At 47.7% G+C, this 18,361-nt stretch overlaps 1 protein-coding gene across 8 annotated transcripts in view; it reads right to left on the bottom strand.

The window, feature by feature from the left end:
- Nucleotides 1-18,361, bottom strand: part of TENM4 (teneurin transmembrane protein 4) — a 748,341-nt gene that overhangs the window by 515,736 nt on the left and 214,244 nt on the right. For all 8 annotated transcript variants that reach the window (XM_043580116.1, XM_043580117.1, XM_043580115.1 and 5 more), the window contains exon 3: nucleotides 393-494. In XM_043580116.1, the coding sequence (XP_043436051.1) occupies nucleotides 393-402 (10 nt within the window). In that variant the 5' untranslated portion in view covers nucleotides 403-494. The remainder of the gene's footprint in view (nucleotides 1-392; nucleotides 495-18,361) is intronic.

Below are 18,361 nucleotides of genomic sequence, written 5' to 3'. Positions count from 1 at the left end.
ACCATCAGACTCTGGACACAGCCTCTGATCTCCTGGATCCCAGAATGATCCCAATGGCTACTGTTGCCTCTGCGGTCCTGGACCTGCGTGGTGCTTCCTGGCCACCAGCCCCCACATCACATCCCACCTGGATGCCCGGGCCCTGCCTGCCACTGCCCACTGTGCCGGCTGTTGGCTTGGCTTCCAGCACCCAGCACTTCTCTTACTGTATCTGCTCCCTGAGAAGGCCACGTCCACTTTGGGCTGACCTCCTCTACTTGCCATGCTGCTTAGTGGCAAAAGCCTTCAACCAAAAAGCATGCACGATTTCAGATTCCAAGATGGCACTTCTCATTAAGACCACAGGTTTGCAGTTGATGACACAGAAAATCAGAGCAGACAAGGGGACTGACCTGGCTCCATGTCAGCACGTTCTGAAGAGTCAGCAGTGTCCCTGGGCCCTGCAGCCCTCTCTCCAGGGCCATGGGATCCTGGAGGACAGGGCGGGATCCTTTCTGTTAAAGCAGAGAACACAGACCCTACTGAGTGAGGTGGCAAGATGCCCTGGACCCTTTCCCACAGATTTCTAACCAGTAGCCGTTGCAAACACACACCAATGAGGGGAGGGGCTTGTTCCTGGTCCCACCAACAGAGGTGACAGGGGGGAGGGGGGGAAGTAGGGGGGGGTCCCAAATACCCTATGAATCTCACAGGAACACATTTCTTTTATGCAGCCTTCCTGGGCGGCCCTGGTATACTCTGTTCTCCCATCTCATCTTGTGCCATGGGAGAAATCATCTTGCCTGACCAAACCCCTCAAGGGCAGGGACTGCAGATAGGTTTTCTTTACAATCCCTGGTGCCCCGCAAGGACTTGGAGCAGAGGTGAAACTGAGTGTTTTGTGAAGAAGGATTGACTGGGTGCTGTGATGGAGGAGGTAGGCTGGAGGTGGGTGGGGGATGGGGGATGGAACACGGGCACCAGGCCCTGGCCCCCCTCAACAGTTCTATCATTGATTCACCAGGTAAATAAATACGTCACTGCATCTCTTTGAACCATGGCGTCCTGCCCTACAAAATGGCGATCTTCACTATGATATGCCGTATGGGAGTGTTGGGAGTCACCTGGCCAAGTTCCTCACACACAAGAGTTCTGGCTATGTGCACCTTCTTGTCACACTGCAACCTCTAGAAAATCACATCCTGTCTTTGAGTCTCTGTGTCCTCATCCGAAGGAGGAAAACTCTAAGCCTGGTGAGGTCCTTTTTGCCCCGAGAATTCTACGATGATGAATTTGAATCATCTGTGATCCCAGTGCCTAAGGAGATATCTGCACACAGTGAAAGTTTGTGAAATGAGTAAAAGAAATCGTACCCCCACTCAAAAGAAAAGCAAGGGGAGGCTCACAGGTTTTAAGTCATCTGCCTCAGGTCACTTGTAAGAGGAGGAAGAACATTTGAACACAGGCTCTCAGAGACCCAAGATCTGCTTACTTTCTCCTGTACCAACTATCACACACATTGAAAACGCCACAAAACGGCTTTTTATGTAAAAGACACACTAGGCTAAAGAACAAGGTATGAAAGATGCGTTTAGGCATCTGAGGTAAAAATTATTTTTGAGACATTTCCCGAATACCTATTTGCTAAATATATGCAGGAACCTGACTAAGAAGACTTTATTGTCCATTAGAAGGTGAGGACTTACTGGTAATCTCTGTTAAAAACACAATTTTCCTAAGGGTGACCGTTTACTAGCTTCATCTGAATTTCACGTTTCTTTATTGGAAATTCTTGTTATTCTAATCAAAATAGAACTGTATTAGGCAAGAACATTCATCAGGCTCTGCCCAACTGCAGAATATCCCTTACCCAACTTCAGGGGCCAGCCTCCTAAACACCCCAGGAGAGAAGACCTGTTAGGCAGAAATAGAACTAACAAGACAAAGTCTAGAGGTAAACAAGAAAAGCCTCTATTTAAAAAAATTTTTTAGTGTTTATTTTTGAGAGAGAGAGAGAGAGAGAGCTGGCGAGGGACAGAGGGAGACACAGAATCTGAAGCAGGATCCAGGCTCTGGGCTGTCGGCACAGAGCCCAACGTGGGGCTTGAACTCGCGAACCGTGAGATCATGACCTGAGTCAAAGTTGGACGCTTAACCGACTGAGCCACCCAGGCACCCCAAGAAAAGCCTTTCAAAATCACACTACATTCACTAAAATCAGAAATGGGCAGTACACTGCATAGCATAGGATGATCATTTTAGGCATCTTGAATGAGCAGTCATGGCTACTGTGCCCTTCATTTCTCCTTACCATGCCTTGTTCATTGTAAGCTTACCCTCCACAGTTTCAGGGAGCAGCAAAAGATTGTTTTGCTATAACAATGTGCAGGGTAAGAGGCACTTTCTCCTGTGTGTGAGCCTCTCCCCATGTACCCACCATCTTGTGGGTTTTAGGACTCAGAGCTCTTGGCTTTGCCCACAAGGGTCCTGCAGGGGTCCCGGTCATGTGTAGTGACTCAGACAAAATACTCAGGGTCTCTCTTAAACCCCTCTCCTTTGTCCTGGTCATAAAATCCCATTCTGCCTCCGTAGCTTCAGGCTGCAGCTCGTGCTATGGACCCTTGCCTGGGCCTTACGATCCCTACCCTGTTAAAGAAGCCGCTGAACTACTTTACCTCCTCTTCCACCTTCCTCTTTGCCAGGGCTTCAGGGAAAACCTCAACACCTTTTCTCCTGTTTATGTCTTTTTCAAGTCCTATCCCCAAATTCCCTCTTTTTTCAAGTATCTCTCATAAGCACCACAATGACTAGGAGTGAAACGAAAATACTCATGGGCAGACCGAAGATTTCAGAGGTATTTATGTACTAGCATTTCGTGGAGTGCAACCCAGTTAGGAAGGGATTGTAGCATTCATTCATTCATTCATTCATTCATTCATTCATTCCCTCGCTCACTCACTCATATAGTTGAGAGTTAGGTGTCATGCAGGATGCACTGATGACTTAAAAGCAAATCCTGCCCTTAGGAAGCTCACAGGCTGGCAAGGAACAGTAAGGCCTGGCAGTTTTGTAAGAGAGATACAGATGAAAGCCAGTGAGAGGACAGAGGAATGAAGAGACCAGCTTGGCTGACAGATCAGGGGGCACTTACTGGACAGCATATAGTTTCAGCTCAGCCTTGCACCAGAGGCAGTGTTAGGCGGACAGCTTGTGTATACAGCAGGTGCTTTGTACGAGGGAGCCAGGCACAGGAGGGGAAAGCACGGCAAAGAATGTGTAGCGCAGCCTCCCAGAATGTGGGCTGTGTGGAGGGGAGCATAGTTCGACACACCTGAGAGGTGACGGACAGGGCCCTGAAGACCAAGCCAGAGAAGACAGCCACTACTCAATGAGTAATCAGGAGCCATCAAGGGTTTCTGAGCAGAGACGTGACATGACTGGAGATCTACTGTAAGAAGATGAATCTGGCAAGGCTTGCATAGTATGAATTGGAAGGGGAGTAAGTTCCTAATGGTGTGCCAAGCACCAGGCAGAGTATTAGGTGCTGGTTGGTATTTGAGCTCACGGACCTTCTGAACAACTGCACTTAGGCAAGCATTATCCCTCCAGACTTACAGTCAAGAAAAGGAGACTTTAGGGAATTTAAGCTGCTTGCCTCTAATCCCCCAGCTAGGAAGCAGTGGAGACGAAATCTAAACCCTGTTCTTTTTCTTTCCAGGTGAGCCATAAAGCATGCTGTGACCCTGTGCTCGACACCAGGACACCCGATACTCCCAGTACACCTTCTGCTTCCAGAGCACCATCCTGTCTGCCCTAGGGTGGTGGAATGTGATTGCTTCCTGGACTGCCTTTGAGAGGCCCGGATGGAATTAAGCACAGAGCACCTTTGCTTCTGTTAGTTTTCCCCAAAGTGAAACAAACAAGGAGATACGACAATGCCTTGGGTTGGGTCCCAATCACCAGAGACTGCAGTCTCTTGCAAAGAATTTCAAAGGTAGCAGGACACCATACTCCCCCGCCTCGGAGGGGAGCATTGCTTTTGTCCTTCCCTTCTTAGCTAAGCCATGGTAGCAGGAGCAGTGGACTCAGGAGCCTGGGGCAGGATCTTTTGGATACCCAGGAATCTACTTGGGGCACATACAATGTCCAGGAGGGGCCAAGCATTTCTACACTCTGGGCCCACTTCATTCACTGTTTGGAAGGATTGCCCAGAGGACTCAATACACCTGAACTGGGTTGTCATACCCACAGCCTGGAGATGACCATGGATCACTCCCATCAAGATGCCTGCTATTAAAACTTGGGGCATTTTCAAGGGGAAAGAGAAAAGATTCCCTCATTCTATCTACAGGGCACAGTGAGCTGCATACACCTGACAGTCAAGAGGATAAGACACACTTTCTTAGAGGAAGCCTGGTGCGGTGACAAGAGCAGGGGCTTTGGAAGCAAACAGAGGGGTTCCAGATCACACCGCACCCAGCTACTGGCTCTGCGGCCTGGGCCAAACCGCTGGGCTCCTTCCATTTCCTCATTATTCAATGCAAATGACTATAAGGGATTAGGCTAATGTCAGACCCTTGGCACAATCGTAAGGACATATAATTTCCTCTCTTTTCATGTTCAACATTGTGGGCATTGCTCTCACAGTGAGGTTGCTCTCCTCCCCGTAAAGTCCCAGTTGAAGAAATGGATTTTGGAGGGGGGGAAAACGCTGAAATGACAGCAAGTTGTACACATCCTTGACCGAGTGCGCATTACCAGCATCTTATAATTATTTGCCAGCATGTCTCCCCCTTCCACTGGCCTGGGACCTCCCTGGAGACAGTGATGGCTGTATCTTCAATTCCTAGCACACAGTTATGCCTTTCTACCTTAGTTACTTCATTGTAAGATCCAAACAAACCACAGAGGCTGCAGCTCCTGTGGCATTTTATTTTCCCGGCCTGGTTTGAAGAATGACTTTTAAGCAACACCTCCATGAGCACATCCGATCCTCTGAAAACTGTCTCATTATCATGGAACCATTAGCACAGAATACTTCACCTTGTTACCCTGCTAAGAGCTCTGGTTTCTAATCTAAGCCAATTACATATGTGCCGACATTTTCAATAACATCTTAATAACACCAAACCTCCCAGGTCTCCGGATGGAATTGGACCAGGTTGAGAGATCTGGGGTCTATTTAACAGGATATTGGAAGGTGCCTGGCAGGGGGGAAAGAAATGAAGCATCAAAACTGGATTCGAACACTCACTTATACAGCTAGGACGATCGCAGGGTGCGTGGACCAGGATAAAGGCTTCGTAAAGGTTAATTCCCTTCCTTCCCCTGAATCCAGGGAAAAGTAAAGCTATGAAACTTGTTGCAAGTAGATAGGGAGAGAGGGGGAGATAAACCACATTCCCAAGTCCATTTAGAATATGGATTATTTTTTTCAGGTTTTCTCCCTAAGGACTGAAGGAAGCAGGTTATTTCATTGTAATTATGGGCAGCGGCAGCTGTTGCTTGTGGACTCAAAGACCAGTTTTCAGATTAAAAAGAAACACACACAGACACAAACTCACCAACAGAATCAACTCCATACACAGAACAATACCTCCAGAGAGTGACTCACTCCAGAGAGTGAGTCAACAGGATGGAAAGATCTGGACGGTCGTACGGTCGTGCTTGAGACACTCGGATCCAGGTGGAGCTCCTTGGGTGGGCGTGCTCCCCTGTCTTCCCCTCCCCCCTCACCTCCTCTCCACCCACCACGTGCAGGATGCAGGACCAGCCGGCGAGCCACGCAGGGCAATGCAATGTTTCGCGTCGAGCAGCTGCACCTTTTGAATGCACACAGGGGGAAATAAAGGCAGCAGATGGTTTTATGTAATCTTCCCATGAATTTTTAACTGGTCGTCCTCATTCATGATAGGCCTGAAAGGCTTTTTTTACAGGTCCTCTGTGAGTCCAGCAAGCCAGCCCCAGACTCGTGGTACTGATGCGTCCGTTTTCACAGGAGAGGTGGGCGGAGCTCATTTGCTATTTTGTGGCCTAGAGGCGGTCTCCCGGTTTCCATTCAGGATTCTCTCTTGGGGCGCTCCCTCTGTGTACTCTCAAGGGTTTCTCAGCGCTGACCACGGCAAGCGACGGCTCGTGAATCCTTCGCGGGAGAGCTGCCCAAACCTGCAGCACGTGATTTGTCTTCGAAAGGACTGAAGATCCAGGCTATGGCAGGGATGTTTGTCAGAGAGAAGGTGGAGTGGAGCAGGGGTGCATTGCAGGGCACCACTGCCTGGGAGTAAGGTGGAAGACGCTGGGCTCCCCGCAGAGAAGGATCACGTGCTTACGTGTGCAAGAACGCTGCCTAGAAGACTGAGTTTACGTCTGGCATCAAGGAAGCGCACACGAGGGGGTAAACGATTCTCAGACCGCCACAAGTGCTAAAAGGCAACCCGATGAAGTCTGTGGCACCAGTGGGGTGTCTTCTCAACTTTCTAAAACTTGCTTTTACTTAACCACTGTTCACCTTTAAACCCTCCAAGCACACCATCAAAATTTCTGGGATTTGGGGCACCTGGGTGGCTCAGTCAGTTAAGCCTCGGACTTCGGCTCAGGTCATGAGCTCATAGCTTGTGGGTTCAAACCCCGTGTCGGGCTCTGGGCTAACAGCTCAGAGCCCGGAGCCTGCTTTGGATTCTGTGTCTCCTTCTCTCTCTGCCCCTCCTCGACTCACGCTCTGTCTCTGTCTCTCTTAAAAATAAAAAAAAAAAAAAATGGGGCGCCTGGGTGGCGCAGTCGGTTAAGCGTCTGACTTCAGCCAGGTCACGATCTCGCGGTCCATGAGTTCGAGCCCCGCATCAGGCTCTGGGCTGATGGCTCAGAGCCTGGAGCCTGTTTCCGATTGTGTGTCTCCCTCTCTCTCTGCCCCTCCCCCGTTCATGCTCTGTCTCTCTCTGTCCCAAAAATAAATAAACGTTGAAAAAAAAATAAAAAATAAATAAAAAAACGTTTTTTCAAGAATTCTGGGATTTGTGTGTGCAGGATAATCACACACACTTGTTCTTAACCACCAGGGTGCTCCCAGTTCTCTGGGCCTTCGCTCGGCTTTGTGGTCAGCCTGTGAAGCCTCCCCCTCCTTCTACGTCTACCAGCTCGTCCCCTTCCTTTGGGAGCCAGTGCAGATGGCAGCATTTTCACGGCGCCGTCCTTGTATCATTCACAACAAAGTGTACCCCACGCCAGAGAGTCACCGAGCCTAGGTGATTCTCCCGGTAACTCCTAGGAGTTGCCAGAGCTCTGTGTAGGTCTAGCGCTCTTCTGTTCCTTCTTTCAAATGATCTCGTCGCTGGTACTATTTCAAAAATGCAAGAGAGACCCTGCTGCTCCCGGCTGGAAAGCCTTGTTGCTGCCCAAGTGTCTTTGCACAAAATCCAAACCCTGCCTTACAGCAAGCAGTTCTCTTCACTGTCCAGCCTGGCCACTCTCGCCTCAGGCCCTCTGTGCTCCAGCCGGACCGAGGGGCCTCCAACACTTCACGGACTTTCCTGTTGCCCTTTCTTTGGCCCCAGGGCCCTTGGAGTGCTCGCTCACGAGTCTACCTTGTAGCACCCCATCTTATTCTGGGAGAGCATCTCCCTGCTTCTGGGAGCCACTTTTTCCACTGCTCCCATCATGAGGGTTCTGGGAGTCATCAGTGCTATCTGGCAACCACTGCTGGCTCTCTACTTGGCAGCCACAGGTGGGATCACACACCCCAAGAGGGCCATGTCACTAACTGTGGCCAGTGGGTTGGGAGCAGAGGTGTACCCCTTCCAGGCAGAAGATTTAAATGCCAACTGAGGACGCTCTGGAGCTTCCTTTCACTCTGGCACCATGACGGGCAGTTGGGATGGTCTGTCGGCCTGGACTCCCGGGGGATGGTGAGAAACCCCCCCACCCTCTTACCACATCCACTGTCCACAGTGGATATGCAGAGTATGAGAGAGAATGGGCCCTTTGACGAACACCACTACGGTTTGGGGGGTGATTGGTACTCAGTATTAATTAGCTGATCTGTGGATACACAGGTCCTATGAGAAATGTCATATTCTTAAAGGACTCTGACTCCCTGTCATCAGTGATTGGTTCAGGGGTGGGCACCTTAAGGAAGCTGGGTCAATCATAGTTCTGGGGGCTCCAGCTGCCCTCGGGAAGGGCAGAACCTGATCAGAGATTGACCTGGTCAAAGACCAGATAGAATTCTTCCCTGGGTATTGAAAAAGAATCTAGTCTCTGGTAGTGAAGACTTTAAGACGGAAAATCTTGGGAGCCATTAGCGGCCGTGTGGGCATATTGTGTCCTCCCCAAAAGATATGTTGGAGTCTCAACTCCTAATACCTCAGATTGGGACCTTATTTGGAGACAGGGTCTTTGCAGAGGTAATCAAGTTAAAATAAAGTCATTGGAGGGGTGCCTGGGTGGCTCAGTTGGTTAAGTGTTCATCTTTGGCTCAGGTCATGACCTCATGGTCCGTGAGTTTGAGCCCCATGTCGGGTTCTGTGCTGACAGCTCAGAGTCTGGAGCCTGCTTCAGATTCTGTATCTCCCTCTCTCTCTGCCCCTTCCCAGCTTGCATTCTGTCTGTCTCTCTTTCTCTCTCTCAAAAATAAATTAACATTAAAAAAAATTTTATAACATCATTGGAGTGGGCCCTAACCCTATATAACTGTTGTCCCTAGCAAAAGGGGTGAGATTTGGACAGACAGACATGGAGGGAACACCACACAGAAAGAAACTCCCAGAAGCCAGGAGAGCGGCCTGGGACAGACCCCTTCCTTCAGAAGGAAACATGCAGGGAGCATGGGCTTGCCAACACCTTGATCTGGACTTGGAGCTTCCAGAACTGTGAGACAATACATCTCTGTTGTTCAAGCCCTTCAGTTTATGCTCCTTTGTGACCACAGCCTTAGCTCACTAATACAGAGGGGAAAGCTGGCCCCTCTGAGACAGAAGGAAGCTCACAAGAGAAGCAGACCAGAGCAACAAAGAAGAGACAGAACAAATTTAAACAGAACTGAATTAAAATTCCCAATCCCGATTCTACTGCGTCTCTTTGCATTTTCTCTGGCTGGAGAGGTCCACTCCTTGGATTCTATGAGGCAGTAGTAAAAGTCCCTCTGTGTTGAATTCGTTAATCCTGAGGTTTCTGTCACTTTGATCCAACAGAACCGACACAACTATTAATTTTTAATTATTATTACTGTTAAGGCAAAGAAAAGGAAAGTACCGCGAGTGACTCCACCTGATGCTAAATTTACCAGATTGGTGACTGATGGACCAAGCGGCTGCTTCCAAATGCTGTCCCAACACGTTCCAGCAAGAGACAGGGTCCCTCCTGTCTGGGCGCAGTAACCTTCATACATTCACACAGTGTAATCCTCTTGGTTTTTCTTTAATCCAGTAACAGCTAGAGTAAAATCTGAAAAGGATTTTCTTCTGCACAGTTATGCCTTTCTTCCCAATCCAAACACAACTGCATGCCTGGCCCCCTGAAATGCTCCAAAACAAAACAAGTCCAGCCCAAATCCCTCATCTCGTTTCATGTTATTTTCTTGGCTGCGTAAACTTAGGGGCCTTTGTTTCTTCTGCTCTGCCCTTGGACTCTTCCTGTCCACATTCCCCTCTGTCTGGGCTCCCATGCCAGCAACAAGGGCTCCAAGCTAGCGGAGGAAGAGAGAGGCAATGGGAGGGATGGCAGGCTGCAAATGACTAACTGTCTCAGACAACAGCTGGAGGTTCCCCGAAGCAACTCACCAGCCTTCTAGAATAACTACTCAACACAAGCCCTCTGCAGAGAATATGGTCGGATAGTGGGGCGTGGGCTGAAGCTAATCATTTAAGGTGTAGCTGAGACCCTGGGGTTGGGGAAGCAGCCTTGGAAGGAGGAGGGTAGGAATACATAGTCAGGTAAATCCTTTATCCCCCCATGAGTCTAGCCAGCTTGAATGTGACTTCTTGTGTCAGTTAATAAACTGATGTAGGGAAGGCTGATCATTAATGCAATAGACACCAAGGAGCTCGGTTGGGAAACTTCAGAATCCTTTGACAGGTAAGGGTGTCCTGAGTCTCTGTAGGGAAGCCAGGAGTTTGATGAAACTGAGGCAGGCCAAGAAAGACATCTTTCAGCAAATTCAGTGAGACATTTAAATCTTAATATGATATGGCTTGTTTGGGTGTCATCTGTGGGGGTACCTACAACTATAAAGGGTTAGCCACCACCCTTCTAAACTCAGAGAGATGGCAAATCAATCCTTTATTGAGAGAGGATGGAGATGGGAATAAAATGGAATACTTTAGTGACTGCTGAGAGCCAGAGCATCCTTGGTTACTAAGGAAGACTTTGGATGTGAAAGAGTATCCATAAACAGACCGACAATGGCTGGGACAGAGAGAGAGACACAAGGGAAAAGAGCTCACCAGAAACTGAGGGACAATGGCTCGCAAGCTTTCCATGAGACCCAGCCCTTGCATGGTGGGCAAGTTTCCTAGCAAAGGTCAGCTTCCTGTGGTCAGGGCAGGGGACTCTGGGATCCGTGATGCATTTGCTTTCTGCTTCCGCTCAGGCCCTTGTCACAGGTGGCTTTTTATTGACTGACCCAAGGGTCCCAGACCAATGGCCCCCACAAGACCTGAAACGACCACCAGGTGTGGAACAGTGAGGCTGTTAATGAACTGCCACATGCTTTACCTCCCTGGAAACCTCTATTGGTCTCAGAGAGGAAGCCAGCCCTGAGGCTTTGGCACAGACACATCTCAACCTCCGCATCCCCACCCACCTTCTCCCATCTCACGTGCCCACCTACACGGACACATATGCTTATTTCTACCTTGGTGAAATTAATAACATTTGTGGGGGTGGGGGGTGAATGAGTTGGAAAAAAAAGGAATCCTTTCCAGAGATGGGAAAATCAAGGAAATTTGGGGGTTACCAATGTTTTCCTACTTGGGTTTTTTTTCGATTTTTGTGTTGTAACATGTTTCATGGCTTTTTACAAAATATTTTTAGAACTATTTAGATTCACAGGAAAATTGCAAAGAGAGTTCCCACATACCCTGCACCCAGTTTCCCCATGATTAACATCTTACAATCTTATATTCGTATGGTTCTTTCATTATAATCGACAAACCAATATTACGATATTGCTATTAACTAAACTCCATAGGGTATTCAGATATCCTTAGTTTTTTTTATGTATATTTATCTTTTTAATTTTAATGTTTATTTATATATAGAGAGAGCAAGCGGGGGAGGGTCAGAGAGAGAGAGGGAGACACAGAATCTGAAGCAGGTTCCAGGCTCCAAGCGGTCAGCACAGAGCCTGATGCAAGGCTTGAACACATGAGCCACAAGATCGTGACCTGAGCTGAAGTCAGATGCTCAACTGACTAAGCTACCAAGGGACCCCTGGCTTTCCTTAATTTTTACCTAATATTTTCTGTTTCAGGATCTCATGCAGGACACCACATCACATATAGTTATCACAGGTCCTTAGGCTCCTCTTGGTTGTGGTAGTTTCTAGGATTTTCCTTGTTTTTGATGACTTTGACAATTTTGGGGATATGCTAGAAAAGTATTTTGTAGGATGCTCACTATTGGAATTTTTCTGGTGTTATTCTCATGAGAGGACTGGGCCACTGAGAGTACGAGACTCTTCTGTTTTTAACCCTTTCTTGGCTATAAAAGCCATGCCTCTCAGCCGGGTGGGCTATTGGCCACTAGCTCAGAGAGCAGGTGTGGTAGCTGTGCTCTACCCTCACCACCGCATTCACATGGTCACTGCCATCCTTGCCCCTTGGGACCCAAAAAAGCCCTCACAGTGTGGCCGCAGCTGACCTCTCCAGCATCAACGCCTGAATTTTCTTTCCCTTTCCTCTTGCCACACTTGACTTGCATACGATTTCCCAAACATGCCCACAGCCTCTCACTTTCATGCCTGTGCATTTGCTGTTTCCTCTACCAAGAATGCCATCCCTCCCCTGGGCTAGTGAGGACCTTTCTTTTCCATGCTACACAGGGCATTTCTGTCCATGCCTGACAGCCTGACTTAAAACTGTGATTCTCTCCAACACTCCCAACCACCTTCCCAATGTTTCTCCACAGTACTCTTCAGCATCTGACATGCTATTTGTTTATGAACTTGCTTACTGTTTGTCTCCTCTGCCAGAGTATAAGCTTCGCGATATTGGTCTATTGTGGCAAGGGCTCCATTAGAACAGTGCTTGGTATGCAGGGGATGCTCAATTTGCTGGATGAATGAATGACATTGCTGGAGTATTACATACACTTTGTATAGTTGTTTGGGTCTGTCTCTTTTTCTTCCAGTGGACTATGAACTTCCAGGGGGAAGGGCCAGATCCTATTTAACCAAGGAAAGTCTTGGTGTGAAACTGAATAAAGAAAGCCTCATTTAAATGGACTTGGAAATTCTATTCCTGAAATCATTATTACCGTATACGTTAACTAACTTGGATTTAAATTAAAAAAGAAAAAAGAGTGGTGTCAGTTTCCAAATACTAGGAAGCATATTTGTAACTGAGGCTTGTACTGTGTTGGGAAAGCCTTCTATGCTGTTATTTGTTCTTGGCGTATCGTCACATGTCCTTTGATAGATGTTCCAAAGTTCTATGTGAAATGTGGGTTCAAAATTCTGCCTCACTGTATAGACCATTAGGGCTAAGATTTATATAATACAAAAGTGAGAGTATTGCTTTAATGCAGAAAGGAACCTAAACCGTCAACCAATTGTTGAAACCAACAAACTGTCAAACCAATCTGTCAAGCAGTTATTTATTTATTTTTTCATGGCAAAGTTGTCTTATAGCCAGTTAGTTAGGCAGAGAAAATGTTTGTATGAAAATCTTGCAGTGAAAATGCTTTTGGCAAAGACGCTTACTGCAAAACTGGCTAGAACCAATAAGAACTCCATGTGGGAGTTGCTTAATTTGCTTACTCAGGACCACAGAATTTTAACTACAAATGTTAACTAGGATACATCTGGTTCAAATAGCCATCCTGACAATATCTGACTGGGGCTAGGATACAAGGGGGATGTTTTTTAACATAAATTTTTTAAATAAATTGAGAGAATTCAAATTATATATTGAACTATATGTATCATAGTAAAGAGTTAGCTTAAATATGAAAAAATAAAATAAAATAAAATAAAATAAATAAAATAAAATAAAATAAAATAAAATAAAATAAAATGGAGTTGGGAGGCCAGAAGGTGGGGCTCTCACACCCTACCACTCGCAGGAAGAAAGGGGGTTCTTTCCTTTCCAACAGAAACCTACTTTATTATGCCAACTGGAGGAGGGAAGATTTTTCTCCTTGCCCAACAACAAGCTCAGCCGATAAGAAAACACCACAACTCAGCCAATGAGAAACCTCTGAACTCTCACTTTCCTCCAATGGATTTTCATTCCAAAAGGCCCTTCTCAACTTCCTCTTTTCTCTATAAAGTAATGTTTCCCTCCTTTGATCTCCAGAAATGCCTATGGTTTGCCACAGCTTGCATGTCCCAAACTGTAATTCCTCTCCTATTCCGGCAATAAACCCATTTTGCTGGCAAGATAACCGCTGTTTTACTTTTAAGGTGGACAGCATGGAAGCTGCCATTTAAGCCATGCTTTATAGGCCATCTCAGGACATGCTGATCATCATTAGCCACTGCTCCTTCTTTTAGGACATCACTCATGCTCTCTGGAGTAGCATCTCCACGTGATTGGAAGGGACAGACAGTGCATTACGCACGGTCAGAAGTTTAGAATCCAAGAGTTCCTGAGCAGGGAGTGAGGCCTTTCTCTTTTTAGAACTGAATTTCTGACCTGAAACACTGCTCCTGCTCTATTACTGGAAGGTCGAGACCATTCCCAGGCGCTAACTTTGCAAAGCAGAGATGACAGCAGCTCTGACATCTAAGGACAGGGCTCCTGCCTCTCCCAGTAACTAGTGTGGGGACACGGACAACCTCTCTGAGCCTCAGTTCTCTCATCCAATAATGGAAATCAGATTATCAGGGTTGTCGTGAGGATCGACTGAAAAACGGATGGAGTACTACTTGGCAGTGAGAAAGAATGAAATCCTGCCATCTGCAGCAATGCGGATGGAACTGGAGGGTATTGTGCTGAGTGAAATAAGTCAGGCAGAGAAAGACAGATACCATATGTTCTCGCTCATATGTGGATCTTGAGAAACTTAACAGAAGACCATGTGGGAGGGGGAGGGGGGAAAAGTTACAGAAAGGGAGGGAGGCAAACTATAAGAGAATCTTAAATACAGAGAACAAACTGAGGGTTGATGGGGGGTGGGGAAGAGGGGAAAGTGGGTGTTGGGCATTGAGGAGGGTACCTGTTGGGATGCACACTGGGTGTTGTAAATTATATTTAAAAAAAAAAAACAGATGGAAAAGCACTTCATAATCTATAAAGCCCAGTCTACAGCACTTTTGCTGTCATCACCAATAAGTGACCCAGACCTCCTATTTTCTGAGCCTTATGACACTGTAGGAGCCATTTGGCCACCATAACATGGACAGGCAGCAGGCGGGGGATGGGTGCTACCAGGGAAAACTTTAACAACAAGTCCCTGGGCCTTATGAGCAAAATCAAAGTCAAATGTTTGCGGTAAAGCACACACAGAAACTAATCATATGTTTAGAGTATGAAAGACGTGTCCTTTGGCTGCCTAGCAAGGGCCCTCGTGCTTAGAACTGCCCTTGTCCCTGCTTTTACCTTGACTCTGCCTTTTATGCTTGTTTCATCCCACCGAGCTCGGTGGGGTGGGGAAGAGGTAGATGGTGCCTGCAGAAACCTACTTCCAAACCGGGGCTGGAGTTTTAGCATGCTGATTATACATCTTAACATGAATGGAAGTTAATTCTGCATCACAAGAAGGAAATAAAGTAAAAAGGACATCAAGCTGGAAAAAAAATATTTATAGCACGGAAGACAGAAGATGGTTAATAGCCATTCAGTAACGATCTGGTGCCAGCTGAGGTGGGAAAAAATTTAGGACAATAAATCAATTGGGAACAGACATGGGGTGTGTTCTACAAAAAATATATTAAGTGAATAAACACATGGGGAAATGTTCAGTTCCTCTAGTAATCAAAGAAATACATATTACAGTAAAAACAAAATACCACTATACCTAAATTAGTAACCCCCCCTTTTTTTTTGCCCCCACAATGTTTTGGTGCTAGTAATTTAAAGGTACTTATTTAGCACCTCTCAGCACAGAGCCTGCTTTGGATCCACTGTCCCCTTCTCTGTCTGCCCCTCCCTCACTTGTGCATGCACTCTCTCTCTCTCTCTCTCTCCCTCAAAAATAAATAAAGATTAAAAAAAAAAAAAAAAAAGATCTCTCTCCCCAAGGCAGTTACAAAGCTTCTTCGCATACGCTAACACTTTTGATCCACCCAGCACCGAAGCTTGAGCAAGGCCCAGGCGTTGGCGCGGAGCTTTAAATGTGGAAACCAAAGCGAGAGAGGTGAAGTTACTGGCCCAAAGTTACAAAGCCAACCACTCCAACCCAGTTCTGCAGGGCTCTAGATCCTGCTTTCTTCAGAGGCAGGCATGTATAAGGGACCCTGAAGACAGAACAAAATGGGACCACTTCAGGTGGTGCTGAGGTTAGCAGAACGTGAGAAGGGAGGGCGAGGTGGGGCCGACACCGGAAGCCTAAGCACACCCTTCAGGCACAGAAGTCTGCGCGGTGTGAAGTCCTGCCTCTTACCTGCTCTTGGACTGAACACGCGCTTGCTGACCCCACATGAATTCAGCAATGGCAGCGAGTGGGTTTTCCGTTTCTTTGATAGACAATTAGAAAGGCAGGAGGTAGCAGCTGGCCTGTTCATTCTCTGCTCCCACCGAGCCCTCCAGATTGACAGGCAGATGTAGTTGGGCAGAAGTTGCTGCCTGCATCCCCAAACAGTTCCCTCTCCACACACTCGGTAGCCACTGGCCCAGTGGCTTGTACTGACGTTCAAGACAGACACACTGTGTCCGGAACAGAGAGAGAATAAAGAGGAATCTCTCAGAGTGTGATCCGGAACTCTGAGTGTGACCCATTACTCTGAGTGGGTAAGCAGTGTCTGGGAGAATAGAAGTGTCATTCGGGCAGAATGTCAGCCAGCCAGGAAAGGAGTCTAAGCAGGTCTGGTTGAAGATGGGAACACGGACAAAAGCTTGCCAGGGGTCCAACTGAGATGCAGAGAGCGGAGCGGTTAAGCACTCTCTGCCCAGATTGCCTCCTTACTTGAAAAACCATGCATGACATCGTATTGCCAACGAGATAAAATTCCAGTTTCAGAACAAGGCACATCATGATTCGGTTTCTGCCTTCCCAGCGACCACCGTTCTCTCTGACCTTGCCAGCTATTTGTGGTTCCCCAAATACGCAACGCATTGCCAAAACCTGTACACGCACAGTGGCTCTCCCTAGATTACCAACCTTTTCCTCACCTTTACCTTAAAAGTTCCAGATCCCACTGAAGCTTCCAGGCAGGGTCAGACACCAGTCCTTTGGTTTCCCTTCATGATCACAGTAATTTATATATCTCTCTCCACTACAGATTGGACCATTTCTTATCTAACTTTGCATTCCGAGTCTAGCCTGAGGCCTGACCCACAGTATACAAGTATATGCATGTATATATGTATGTGAGAAAATGCTCATATATCCCACCTATATTTATTGGGTGGATGGGAAGGGTGGATGGCTGGTTGGATGAATAAAACAAATGCTGTACAAAGTTCGCCTGTTACTGTGTGGAAGACTGGGGTGGGACGAGAGATATAAAGCACACCGGCAGAGAGGCTAGTGCACTCGTCTAGATGATGACAGAGGCAGGGAGATGGGATGGACGCAGGGGATTTAGGTGATTTTGGAAGTTGGCTTTAGCAGAAACTGGTAAGCTCACGGAGAGGAAAGGTTGAATGAGATGGTATAGGAAGGCTGACCTCTAGTTTTGGGACAGTGCAGAGTGTGGTACATTTAGGCTACCTGGGGACCAGGGGTATCACCTCACACTGGAGGGCAGCGAGCGGGGAAAGGAGATGCTGAGTCTGGTCTTAGCGAGGAGGCAGCCCTGGCAGAGCTCCAGCTTATATTCTTTCCCCATCTCCAGGTGGCCTTTCACGACCCTGCGATGGGCAGACCTCGGTTAAGATGGTCCAAAGACATGGTTTATGTGCTTAGAGAAAACGGAAGGCCATTCAGACTCAGCCCAGGGTCTGAGCAGGAAGAACAGGGATCTTTCAACATGGCTGCACTGAAGAGTCGGACAGCCCTGTCAGACTCCTGTCACCCAGTCACCCAGTCACCACCCTCATGGCATCCTTGGGAGAACATATAGTTGCCTGTGCAATGGGATGGATCCCAAGGGGGGGGGGTGTTCAGTTTAGTGCAAGGCACACAGCCTTTGGAACCAGGCAGACCTGAGTTCGAATCCTAGATCTGCGACTCGTTAGTCGAGCAGCCTTGGGCAAGTGCCTTCACTTCTCTGCACCTCAGTTTCCTTGTCTATAAAAAGAGGGTAATGCCAACTTTTGAGTGTAAATGCCAACTTAAACAAGCTTGCACGTGCCTGGCACTTTCTTCCCTTTGGACACCTCATTTCTCATGTGAGCAATGGGGAGAAAATTGCTATACAGAAGTATATTGTCAAGTACTTACTGGCTACTTACATTATGCTGGGCACTGTGAAAACTAGGAAAAAAATCAGAGGGCCTGGCCCTCTCCGGGCTGAAATGGAACACTGAATGCTATCCACACTCCATTCCCTGTACAGACATGTGCACCTGTGTGAGTTCAGCCCACCTGGCTAAGCGACCTTGGGCAGTTCATCGCAGGGCCCGGAGCTCAGTTTCTCCATTGGTTCAAACAGGGTCTCGTCACCTCTGCACCAAGGGCTGTCCTAGGGCTGGGGTGAGGTCACTTATGGGAAAGCGAGTGAGGAGTGGCAAGTGGTCAGGAAAAGTCCGTGCGTTCACTTCCTCCACCCCTGTAGAGAGGGCTTTCCTGTGCCTTCTCGAAGGCTGCTCTCTGCTTTCTCATTTGAACACTAATGGGTTTCACCCTCTTAAGTGACACCTGCTGGAAATATAATTGTGCACATCATTGCTGCGAGGGAACGGAGGCAGCTTCATCTCCCAATGCTGGTGTTTCTCTTAGGAAGAGAAACGGTGCGCTCGTGAAGCCTTCCCTGCATCCTTGCCCATAGGGCGGTGTGGTGGGCTTTTCCCCTGGACGAGGCCAGAAGGAAATGGCTGCTGAAGCATTCAGCTTTCCAGAACCAAGTCTCTGGCACTGAGTTCAGGGAAGCCACAGGGCCTTATCCTGATACGAAGGGCAGAAGACT

The sequence above is a fragment of the Prionailurus bengalensis genome, chromosome D1 (assembly GCF_016509475.1).
Source record: "Prionailurus bengalensis isolate Pbe53 chromosome D1, Fcat_Pben_1.1_paternal_pri, whole genome shotgun sequence".
Classification (NCBI taxonomy): Eukaryota; Metazoa; Chordata; class Mammalia; order Carnivora; family Felidae; genus Prionailurus; species Prionailurus bengalensis.
Note: the sequence above shows the minus strand (reverse complement) of the source record. Positions and strands in the feature narration are given on the sequence as shown.